Raw genomic sequence first — 12,611 nt, 5'->3', positions numbered from 1 at the left:
TGAATTCATGGACAAGATGGTTCTAAGTTGTGCTTTGAGGATGGCAAAATTTTTCTTTTTTCTTACAGAATCTTTTTTATTGTTATTATACTTTATTTTATTGGAGGATAATTGCTTTACAGTGTTGTGGTGGTTTCTGCTATACGTCAATGTGAATCAGTCATAATTTTATATATATATATATACACACACATATCCCCTCCCTTTTTAGCCTCCCTTCCCAACCCACAAGATTTTTCAATGGCCAGAGTTGGATTGATGGGGTTAGGGCACCCAAAGTGAAGAAAACTCACAGAAGCAAACAAATGTGCATGTTTGGGAAACCATAGTGACTGTGGGGAAGCTAGATAGGAGGAGTTTTAGGAGACAATAATATGGAAGAGAAACATACAAATGTCTCTATATCATGAATCTGAAAAATGGGGCCAAGCATTGCCATTTACTTCAGTAATTCTTGAAGATATCTGTAAAGGAATTATAGCACAGGTTAATAACTGACATTAATGATGATGATGATCTCAGATAATTAAGGAAAACTTGGCCTATTTAAGAAGGCAGAGAAGTATGCTTCCATTATAAATATTTAACTAGCAAATAAAATGAAATATGTTTTGGTGCTAAAAGACTCCATTAGTATTTTGAACAATTTAGTTACCTGGAAGAGCAACTCTTCTCTCTTGATAATGATGGATAAATGAAATATCACCATGTATTTTTTCAATTTTCTCCTAAAAGGTAATATAAGCTCCCAAGTAGAACAGGGTTTTTTTAAAAAAATGTATGTCATCAATTTAAGAATCTCTTGTCATTTCTTACAGTTGTATAAAACTTTGGCTTTTATTGTTACCAGAGGGAGGCCATTCTCCCCCTTCTACTTCTAGGTATGTCCTGGTACTTTTTCATAGCTCCGGATACCACCCAGTTACTATATGAGCAGAAAAGATGCTAATGACCACTAATGAGATTCTGAGATCACTCACTGGGAAGCAAGATTTTGAACACTGTAGTCAGGTTGCCCTCATCTACAAGCTTCCTGGACACCATGCTATAACTATGGGCATGTTACCAGTCCATTCTAAAGGAGATCAATCCTGGGTGTTCACTGGAAGGACTGATGCAAAGCTGAAACTCCAATACTTTGGCCACCTCATTCAATGAGTTGACTCACTGGAAAAGACTCTGATGCTGGGAGGGATTGGGGGCAGGAGGAGAAGGGGATGACAGAGAATGAGATGGCTGGATGGCATCACTGACTCGATGGACATGAGTTTGAGTGAACTCCGGGAGTTGGTGATGGACAGGGAGGCCTGGCGTGCCGTGATTCATTGGGTCGCGAGGAGTCGGACACGACTGAGCGACTGAACTGAACTGAATGTTACTTAATAATATTTCTGTATCAGTTTCCTCATTTGTAATATGGAAACTACTAATAGTACCTACCCCTCTCATAGGACTGTGAGAATTGGAAAAAGAATACATATAAAGTACTTAGAATAATGCCTAGAAATAGTAAGTGTTCAACTTACTTTTTCCCCCTCAAAATACATCTCCGAGATTCATCCATGTAGCTAAAAACCCCTTTTCATTGCTATGATATTCCATTGTTGAAGGACATCTGGGTAGTTTCTAGTTTTTTGTGAACTCCTCGTGTACATCTTCTAATAAACAAGTGCAAAAGTTTCTTTAAATAATACAATTATAGGAGTGGCTGTCCCGGTTTTACATCTGTCATGAATATATAGGAATTCCAATTGCTCTATATGTTCTCCCAAACTCTTGATATTGTCAGAATTTTTGCCAATCTGGTTATTGTTCATTTCCATGATTATCAAAGAAGATGGCCATATTTTCACACCTGTATGGGCCATTTATATTTCCTTTTCTGTGAACTCTTTTGCCCAACTGACTACTGGTTTGCTTGTTTTTTTTAATAATTTGAGGGAATTCTTCATATATTCTAGATACTGCCTCATCTAGCAATTCCCTCTTAGCTAGTCCATTGGCCCCCTCCTTTTTTTAAATTTGGATTCAGTCACTCTAATCTGTCAGAGATTCTTCTTTGTATAAATCTTTTATCCTTGTGGAGACAGATTGTGGAGAGAGGTACAGCGGGTGCGTCGGAAACAAGTTCCATTGCCTTTTCTGCTGCAATATATACTGTGTTCAGTAGCAGTGGCTATAAAGCTCCAAATGCTGGTTATGGAGTTGCAAAATGTCCTGTCTTAAAACAGATAAGATATAAAAAGGAATCTCAGGTTATGAAATTATGGGTATTTCTTTCATTATACTCTGATAATTTCCAATTTTTCAATAGTAAACATGTATATATTTTAATGATCAGAAATCCATGTCATTTTTTAAAAAACAATTTTCATTCTAAGTTCTATGCTTTTCAGAGATGTCTGATTTTAAACCTGGTGGTAATAAGAGTTTGCGGGAAATCCTATCCAGTAAGAAATAATTGTTGGTTAACATCCAGGATGAGATTACAAGGTGAACTCATCTGTAAATTGACCAAAGCAACACAGCAGGAGCAAGACATGATAAACTCTGTGTTCCCAAGGAGATGATAAGCTATGCTTTTAGATTTTCTTTGTACCCAACACAGCTCTCAGAGATAGGTACTTAATTTAAGCTGCTACTGTTAAGGATGCTTGGGGCAAACACTGGCTATGGTGGTTTAAAACCCACCTGCCTTCTGTGGTTTTTTATGATAGTGTTTTCAGTCCCCCAGGAGACCAGAGAGAAGAAGGAAAACAGATTTCCTGTCATCAATCTGATGGGATCCTACTGGGAAAAGGTAGATGAGGCCCAAGCGTGGATCCAGAGGATTCTGAGCCCCAAGGACTGTCACATCATTGAGGACAAGCACATCCTCTACCTCGGAAAAAAGGAACATGATAATTTGTTTCTGCTTCAGGAAACCTTATGCATCTCTATCTCAGAGATTGTCACCCTGGGAAAGGCACATTTAGAGATTAGAGGAGCTCGGGCTGACCTCATTAAGGCAGTTATGAACATTGAACAGATGCTATGTGAAGTTCAAGAGAAAATGGCAAGAACAAAGGAGCAAGTCCTTTGGAGCTTATCAGGTGAGTAACATTCTATTAGATTAGAAAGTCAGCTCTTCCAGCTTTTGAGTGTGAGCATTCATATGTGTAAGTGGGTGAGAGAAAGAATGGAAGAGGAGAGAGAGCAAACTCTGCTGGGTCTGTGTTAGGCCATAAACTTTTATAACCATTTTTTGACTCTACCAGCAGGGTTAATTATTAGTAAATGAAAACACACACGCACACATACACAGTTGGATTTACTGATGATGACTAAGAGGCAGCTACATGCAAAACCCAGGGTATCCCAAGCCCAGGCTCTAGGAAAAAATGTACATCCTTAATTCTGCAGATGGAACATTCAGATACAAACACATTCCACTTATTTAATTCATTTCTTTGAGTTTTATTGGAGTTATTTATTGCTGGCAGAGTTAAGAGCCCTAAAATTACTTACTTTGAGCCTTCTCACCAGAGTAAATTGTTCATTGGTAAGCTGAAACTCCAATACTTTGGCCACCTCATGCGAAGAGTTGACTCACTGGAAAAGACTCTGATGCTGGGAGGGATTGGGGGCAGGAGGAGAAGAGGACGACAGAGAATGAGATGGCTGGATGGCATCACCGACTTGATGGGCATGAGTTTGAGTGAACTCCGGGAGTTGGTGATGGACAGGGAGGCCTGGCGTGCTGTGATTCATGGGGTCGCAAAGAGTTGGACACGACTGAGCGACTGAACTGAACTGAACTGACTGTGAGATCCAGTCAAGCATCACTCATTCATTGGGGCAAAATCCATCAGGATAACTGTGAGAATTTGGGTCTCGAGAGATCCTTTAACTTAGTCCTAGAGCTCACTAGGAAATTATACAATTAAAAATAATGCCTTCGGAGACTGAGGCTAATTTCTTCATTTATTTGACTAATGTAAGCAGGTTAGTTATGTAACAAGAAGGTGAAATGCTGTGGAAACAACTAGGTGAGGCACCTAACCCAGACTTGGGACGTAAGGGGGAAACTTCTCAGGGGAGGTGTTGCAAATTGATAAGTGAAGACTAGGTAGGAGTTAGTAAACAAAGAAAGAACTTTCAAGACATCAGACCATCGTTAGGCCTAGGTTATGCAAGACTTTATAAATCACATGAAAATATTCAAAATTTTTCTTGAAATACATAGAGAATCTTGAATGATTTTAAGCAAAGACAAGGTCAAACTTGTATTTTAGAAAGATCATTGGTTGTAACGTGGGAATGAATTTAGTACAAAAATTCAGATGTATAATTTCAAAGAATACCTTATTTTCACCATGTGTTTGTAAAAATAGTTCAGGCAGATATAGTTGAAGTGAGTGGGCATTCACAATAAATGTTGAGTCCATATTCCACAGAAAACCCAGTGTCGAAAAACACGGACAAAAGTAATATTCAAGAATGAGACCCAATATTATGATTTCTACTGAGCTTTTGAAATGTAGTGAATGTGGGTCTTTAAACTTAAAGAACAAGATTGAAAATAATACTGATCTCTTATAAAGCTCGTGACATTAACTTCATTCATAAAGTCGGCCTACTTTCCCAGCTACTGGCAATTTAGTCATGTAAGTCCCCTGCTGTGCTGCAAGGTGTCATTTTTTGGCAGTTGGTGACTAAGCATATTATTCCACAGCAGTGTTTCAGAGGTTCATAAACCCTCAGCCCCTTCTAACCAGGTTAAGATCTTCATTAACAAAATGGATAATTTTGAAATGAGTTCTTACTACAGGGAACATCAGCTGTCCACATGAACAGTGTGTTTTAAACAATAGAAGTTAGGCATCTCCTCTTTTATGGTGCTCTTTTGATCTTTCCTGGTGAGTGTTCCTGATAGCAGGAGTTTGTGGATCTTTGAGTTTCCAGTGCCCAGCCCAGTGCCTGGCATGTAATAGGAACTCAGTAAATGTTTGCTGAACTCTGAGATGGTTGGATGGCATCACTGACTCAATGAACATGAGTTTGAGCAAACTCAGGGAGATAGTGAAGAACTGGGAAACCTGGTATGCTGCAGTCCATGGGGTGGCAAAGAGTCGGACACTAATTAGTGGCTGAACAACAGCAACAATATTATACTTTATAAATGTGAATCATTACTTTCCAGATTTTTTTTGTCATTTGCCACTTAGTTTATTTCATTTTGGAAGTTACCTCAATTTTTAAATAATTTTGTTAATACATAATTTATATACCATGAAGTTCATTCATTTAAAGTATACAATGCAATGGATTTTAGTATATATACAGTTGTATAATGATTGCTATGATCTTATTTTTTTATTTTTCATTGGAGAATAATTGCTTTACAGTGTTGTATTGGTTTCTGCTATACAACTCTCCACATTTAACTTACAGGCTCTTCCTTTGAAATGCCAGGGCATGGGAGTTCTCTGCTATGGAGTTGTGTCCCTCCTGCTCTCTTAGTTTCCAGAGTTACAACTTGGCCCTCTCTATGAGTTTCTCTGAATTTATCACCTGTTTTTTGTGGTTAAATTGAGCCTACTCAATTATATATTGTACTGGGGATTAGGTCATTTTAGTATATTCAGTCTTAAGTCAAACAGAAAGTAAACTGAAAGAAAAGAAGCCTTTTGGTGGGTTTTCATTTGTTCACCCATGAATGGATATTTAGTCCAATAAGGAGCTCCTTTGGGCAATAAAAGGTTGTCCCTTACATGTAAAATTGGAATGAAGGAAAGAAATTAAGGAAGGAAAGAAGGAAGAAAAAGAGGGAAAAGGAAGGAAAGTAGGAAAGACATTACACCATAAACTCAATCTCCAAATTTTGTTGTCCTCGGCTGGGTGGCATATGAATAACATATGTACTAAATATTCTGCCTTGCCCCTTACAGAAAGCACTGGGGAAAGCCAGGTTTATAACCTTAGATCTGTACTTACTAGCTTTGTGTTATCGAGCAAGTCACTTACTAATCTGAGTTTCTATTTTCCTGTTTGTAAAATTGTGTTAATTATTTCAGTGGTGGTGTTGTAATACTCAAATGAGGTAGAGATATGAAACTGTTTTGAAAACTTTGAAGTGTTACATAAATGTCTTATTGTTTTCCATCACGCCTTAATATTTTCTTATGTTTGTCTCTTTTTGTTGATTGGCATCCTGGCTAGAAATACAAACATTTCCTATTAGCAAAACAACTATACATCATCATTATGGCATTGATAGGGAAAATATATATTAATGCTCTTTTTCCTCTTATTCCCTCAACTTCATAATCTAAATCAATCTGAAGTCAAATTTATTACCCACTCCCCATTTTATCCTATGATTTCTCTTGGGATTATAGCTGTCATTGTGTGCCGTAAATACATGAGGCATACAAATTAAACTGCTAATCTTCTCCTCCAAATTTTTATAATTTGTTTCATTTAATTTCTGCTTATTTATTTATTTGGCTGGGCTATGCTGCTTTTGGGTTCTTAGTTTCTCAACAAGAAATTGAACCCGGGCCCTGGCAGTGAATACACCGGGTCCTAACCACTGAACCACCAGGAAATTCCCTCATTTAATCTCTTTACAAACCTTTTCCTCTCATAGATCACTGAGACAGTTTTATGTTACTTATTTTTAGGGCAGCATACTGATCAGCAACCAGAAAACCAGAATCAAATGAAGGAAAATACATTTCTGAAATGGCTAACACTTTCAGCTCCAGAAATTCAGGATAAAAAAAAACAGTTTGAAGACTGTGGTTTGCGAGTTATAAAGGTATACTTAATTAAGGGAAGAACTTGACTCATCTTGCTATCATTTGGTTCCACAGCCAGAAGAAAAACTTACCCACTGATGACTAAGCTAGTTGCTCATTGTCCTGCAATCCTAGGAGTTCGTCTGAAAGGAGGGCAGGGATGGGTAGGGATGAGGGGTATTGTTGGAATCAAGTGGTAGAAATGATGTTAGGATATATAGAAGCATAGATCAAGACTGAGAGAAAAGCTATCTGCCTATCTTGAAACAAAATGTTTTATTACATAAAATATATATGGGTATATATATCACATAAAAAATATATGATAAAAGTAGCATTTATCACACTGTATTGTAATTGTTTACCTATTTTTATCTCTCACTAAACTATAAGCTTTAGGAGATCAAAGACTGTGTCTGCACTTGTCCATTTCATTACTAGTTCCTGGCACATAGCGATGGCTCAGTGAATTTTTATTAAAGAAGGGATAGGGAATTTTGAAGAGATACAAGTCAAAATAGGAGAAAGTTGGAGTAAGGAGAGACTCTTCTGCAACTTTATATGAAAAGCAAATCACATGCAAAGTAATAAACACATAAGTGCTTTTCTTTTTGAAGTAGAGTATCAGGCAATTTAAGTAGCATTTCTCCAGCATCTTTTTCAGTCTTTTATTTCCTTGGGCTGTAGGTAGAGAAGATAGACAATGTGCTTCTCATGGCTGCCTTCCAAGAAAGGAAGAAAATGATGGAAGTGAGAACCCCTGGAAAACCTGTGATGAGTTACAGGTTGTTTCAGCAAGTCCCACATCAGTTCTGCAAAATGGTATGCAGAGTCGGCTTTCACCGAGTGTACTCTGTGCCCTGCGGTAGGTGTCAGTCCCTCATAGTTGGGTTACTGTGGGTGGGCGTTGGTGAGCAAACATCAGCAGGTGACTCACCACGAGCAGCATTTGTTGCTTCAGTGAGAGCATCATTTACACCTGAGATTTAGTGGTAAAGTCATTTGGAAAGGGTAACATTTAAAATTTATCTTTCATGTTTTTTGTGGCTAGTGGGTTTTGTTTTGATGAAAATGTTTGCAGTAAGAACTACAGTTCACTGTTTTTCCCCTTTCTGTGTTTGTGACCACTCTACAGAGAGCACCCTGGAGCTTTTTTTTTCTTCTCTCATCTTGACCAAAAATTATCAACACCACCAAATCATCTTCTTCCTTAATTAAAATAGCATTTTCATGAATTTAATAAAGTTGGTCTTTTCTCTTCCATCCGTTTCATTTCCTGTAGCTGCTAGCGAATGAATTAGGCATCATCTGGCAGGTGAAATGAATATTTTAAGTTCCTTCCCAGTTATGGGAGTTCTATGTATAGTAGCTTCTATGTCTCAGTTATACAAATATATTGCATATTTTACCTCTGTATTTTCCACTTTAAATCTCTCCAGATGAAAGCAAGACGTTTTTGTAGCCATCACAGAGGATACCTGGCAATGCAGCTTGATTTTGCCTCGTCGGTTAAAGATGTAGCTCTTGATCTTTACCTTTCAAATATGTAGCATGATCCTTGTTGTGGAGCCTGCTCCAAAAGCCTTGATTTCTGGAAAGCAACGGGTCTGGGAATCATCTTCTCTTTGCCCCAGAGAAAACATAAGCAATACGTAGGGTAAAAATTGAATATGAACAATTTTTCACCTGGAAATACAAACTGATAAATGAATCCCCACCAGGAAGTTTGTGAGTATAACCAGGAAAGTGATAATCAGTATGGTCCTTTCATTGGCAAAGTCTTAAAAATTCATGACTCCCATTTGCTCCTAAACCCATTGTAACTGGCTTTTCTGCACTCCACCACTGCCCCTTCTATTTTAACTTAAACTACTCCGAAAACCAAGATCCTCCTATTTTCCAAATCCAGCAAGTGCCTTGTTTTCAGTTCTGTGACAGGTACTGCTAATTGCCTACCCAATATCTGTATATATTTCTTCTCCAAACAGCTAAGACATGCACCATTCTCCCAAGGAAGACAGTCCCAGACACTCATCTTGTCTCATCATCAGTCTCAAGTTCAGTAGTCTTCTCATAGAGCTTAGAGGCAAAGCAATTGTCCTAATACACTCACTGTATAATGATGTGAGAGCGAGCAGGAAAATAGCAATAAAAACTCCCCATTTCGAAAGGGGAGAAGGAAAACACACAAGTCACTGGTCTGTACCACTAACCACATGCTGCTGAACTGGAATAGTAAGAACTCTATTTGGGGAGTGAAGTAAGACCCTTGTTTGCACTCTGGGGAAATCATTTTGTATTGCTGCCTTTGGTCACTTCTAGGTGCACTGCTTATCAGGGCTTGCCCCAGGGGTCTGTACTTGTAGGGTTTTTTTTCAGCCATACAGCTCCTTTAAAAACTAAGCAGCATGAGGCCTGTTTGTTTCTGGCCAAGTTTGTGTCTGTTTTAACCCAGCCGATGAGAAACCTGTATGCAGGTCAGGAAGCAACAGTTAGAACTGGACATGGAACAACAGACTGGTTCCAAATAGGAAAAGGAGTATGTCAAGGTTGTATATTGTCACCCTGCTTATTTAACTAATATTCAGAGTACATCATGAGGAACGCTGGGCTGGAAGAAGCACAAGCTGGAATCAAGATTGCTGGGAGAAATATCAATAACCTCAGATATGCAGATGATACCACTCTTATGGCAGAAAGTAAAGAGGAACTAAAAACCCTCTTGATGAAAGTAAAAGAGGAGAGTGAAAAAGTTGGCTTGAAGCTCAACATTCAGAAAACAAAGGTCATGGCATCTGGTCCCATCACTTCATGGGAAATAGATGGGGAAACAGTGGAAACAGTGTCAGACTTTATTTTTTTGGGCTCCAAAATCACTGCGGATGCTGATTGCAGCCATGAAATTAAAAGATGCTTACTCCTTGGAAGGAAAGTTATGACCAATCTAGATAGTATATTAAAAAGCAGAGACATTACTTTGCCAACAAAGGTCCGTCTAGTCAAGGCTATGGTTTTTCCCGTGGTCATGTATGGATGTGAGAGTTGGACTGTGAAGAAAGCTGATCGCCGAAGAATTGATGCTTTTGAACTGTGGTGCTGGAGAAGACTCTTGAGAGTCCCTTGGACTGCAAGGAGATCCAACCAGTCCATTCTAGAGGAGATCAATCCTGGGTGTTCATTGGAGGGACTGATGCTAAAGCTGAAACTCCAATACTTTGGCCACCTCATGCGAAGAGTTGACTTACTGGACAAGAGTCTGATGCTTGGAGGGATTGGGGGCAGGAGAAGAAAGGGATGACAGAGAATGAGATGGCTGGATGGCATCACCGACTCAATGGGCATGAGTCTGAGTGAACTCCGGGAGTTGGTGATGGACAGGGAGGCCTGTGATTCATGGGGTCGCAAAGAGTCGGACACGACTGAGCGACTGAACTGAACTGAACTGAACCCAGCCAAAGATTCTGTCTCCATCCAGTCTTTAAGCCTCAAGATTCCAGCCTTTTACCTACTGGCCTTTAGCTTAACAGTCACTACCTTGAGGCAAATCAGACAGTAGATTCAGTGGGGAGATACTACTCATAATTTGACTTGTGCCAGTGTGTCTGGTGAGAATGCTTAACTGCAGGTGCCTGAGAGAAGTGTCCTCTGCTAGGTAAACCACCCTTGTTGTTGTTCAGTCACTCAGTCATGTCTGACTCTGCAGCCGCATGGACTGCAGCATGCCAGGCTTCCCTGTTCTCCACTGTCTCCAGGGTTTGGAGATTGATGTCCACTGAGTCAGTGATGCTATCTAACCATCTCATCCTCTGTTGCCCCTTTCTCCTTTTGCCTTTAATCTTTCCCAGCATCAGGGTCTTTTCCAATGAGTCAGCTCTTCGCACCTGATAACCAAAGTATTGGAGCTTCAGCTTCAGCACCAGTTCCTTCAGTAACTGCCTCAGGGTTTGGTCTGAAGTCAAGCTGTGGGGTTGGGATATGATGGTATCGGATTCTGACTGTGCCTGAGGCCCAGTAAACCTGACACCTTTTCTGTCTCTAATATTCAGCCATCTTCTCTAACAGACAGGCTGGGTTTTAGCTCCTGGCATTGTATCCAAGCTCTAGGACACTTGCTCATACACAGTAAAGTGACTTCAAGCTGCAGATCTAGAGTCGTTTCTGTTCCTCACTGTGGGTATGTCTCAAGGGCCAGAACTAATGGGGCAGGTGAACGATTACATGGCGTGATTTCAGGGATACCAGGAATACTGCCCTGGGTCTTTGTTGCTGTACAGGCTTTTCTCTAGTTGCAGCAAGCAGGGGCTACTCTCTAGTTGCAGTGTACAGGCTTCTCATCGTGGTGGCTTCTCAGGAGCACGGGCTCTAGGGCGTGTGGGCTTCAGTATTTGCAGCTCCCAGATCCAAAGCATAAGCTCAATAGTTGTGATACACAGGCTTAGTTGCTCTGTGGCATGTGGAGATCTTCCCTGATCAGGTATCAAACCCATGTCTCCTGCATTGGCAGGAGGATCCTTTACCACTGAGCCAGCGGGAAAGCCCTATTAGTGATAATTTGCCCCTACTGAACAACTTTGGGTGTCTTTGCTTCAGACACAGGGACTTGAGATCAGGAACTGGTGAGTATTTGGAGGACTAGGGAGTGAATACATATTAGTACACAAATAAGCAATACAGTTTGTCAGATCATAATAATCTTTAAATATTTTTTCTCTTATCAGACCAAAAATATGGAGCTGGAATATACTTCACCAAGAACCTCAAAAACATAGCACACAGGATCAAGAAAACATCTGCCACAGATAAGCTGATCTGTGTGTTTGAAGCTGAAGTACTCACAGGCTTCTTCTGCCAGGGTAATCAGTTAAATATTGTTCCCCCACCATTGCATCCTGGAGCCATAGATAGCCATGACAGTGTGGTTGATAATGTTTCCAGCCCTGAAATCTTTGTCATTTTTAGTAACACACAGGCTGTGCCCCAGTATTTGTGGACTTGCATCCAGGATCATGTACAGGGTTACTCAGGACAAATGATGCTCTCTCCACAGCAGTCTTACAGGATATTCTCAAGTGGCAGCTCTGTTGATTAACCTCTACATTATTTTAACAACAAACACGACCTTGCTTTGGAGGAACTAGTCAAATAATAACCATCGGTGACTCAAAGAATGGTTTGAATATGTCAAATGGGTTATCTTTATGGACCGACTGGGTGATTGAAGGATCAGCTACAAACCAGCATCTTAGTGCTTTCATCTTTGTCTCTGTCTCTTGGGGTTGGGGTGGATATTTACCAACTAAAGCACTTTCAGGACTATTCCCTCTCCTTCAAGTTGTCTTTTCATCTTTACCATAGGTAACAGCAAACATGCCTTATATGTAATGAAGACATTTTCCAGTATATAATCCAAATCCTTTTATTTTGTAAAATGATAATAGTGTAACATATTAAGACAGCAAGATGATTTCAGATTTTCCAGAAAATCTTACAAAGTGCTTTGGATATCAAAATAAACACCTTTATCAAAGTAACTGGCTCTGAAAATTATGTGTAAAATGAAATTATTTGGAGCGAAAGGATACCATAAGGCTGATATTCTACTGATCCCCTTTTTGGATCAGTAGAGCTTTTTCTACCAATGCCACTCAAGCACCATGAGGCAAAATTATTAATTCATCCAATATATCTTGGTCACTAGATGTGTTTCAGTCACTTTCTAGGTGCTGGGAATATGATGCTGGACAAGACAAGTATCTTCCTAAAGCTTCCAACCTAAATAATCAGAAAGGCAGCTATGGACAGCTTAACAAGTGTGACTTGGTATAACAA

At 39.6% G+C, this 12,611-nt stretch overlaps 1 protein-coding gene across 9 annotated transcripts in view; it reads left to right on the top strand.

Annotated features, from left to right (window-relative positions):
* The window catches only part of PARP9 (poly(ADP-ribose) polymerase family member 9), a 31,326-nt gene extending 19,017 nt beyond the window's left edge, over positions 1-12,309 (top strand). For 7 of the 9 annotated variants that reach the window (XM_055394390.2, XM_055394233.2, XM_088837539.1 and 4 more), the window contains 4 exons: positions 2,727-3,092; positions 6,666-6,802; positions 7,470-7,647; positions 11,501-12,309. In XM_055394390.2, the coding sequence (XP_055250365.2) occupies positions 2,727-3,092; positions 6,666-6,802; positions 7,470-7,647; positions 11,501-11,871 (1,052 nt within the window). In that variant the 3' untranslated portion in view covers positions 11,872-12,309. Of the gene's footprint in view, positions 1-2,726; positions 3,093-6,665; positions 6,803-7,469; positions 7,648-7,917; positions 9,775-11,500 lie in introns of those variants that run through there. The other 2 variants (XM_088837552.1, XM_088837557.1) reach the window with 2 other exon arrangements.
* The last annotated feature ends 302 nt before the right edge of the window (positions 12,310-12,611 follow it).

The sequence above is a fragment of the Moschus berezovskii genome, chromosome 1, assembly GCF_049115385.1.
Source record: "Moschus berezovskii isolate FMDL1 chromosome 1, NW_MosBer_1.0, whole genome shotgun sequence".
NCBI lineage: Eukaryota > Metazoa > Chordata > Mammalia > Artiodactyla > Moschidae > Moschus > Moschus berezovskii.
Note: the sequence above shows the minus strand (reverse complement) of the source record. Positions and strands in the feature narration are given on the sequence as shown.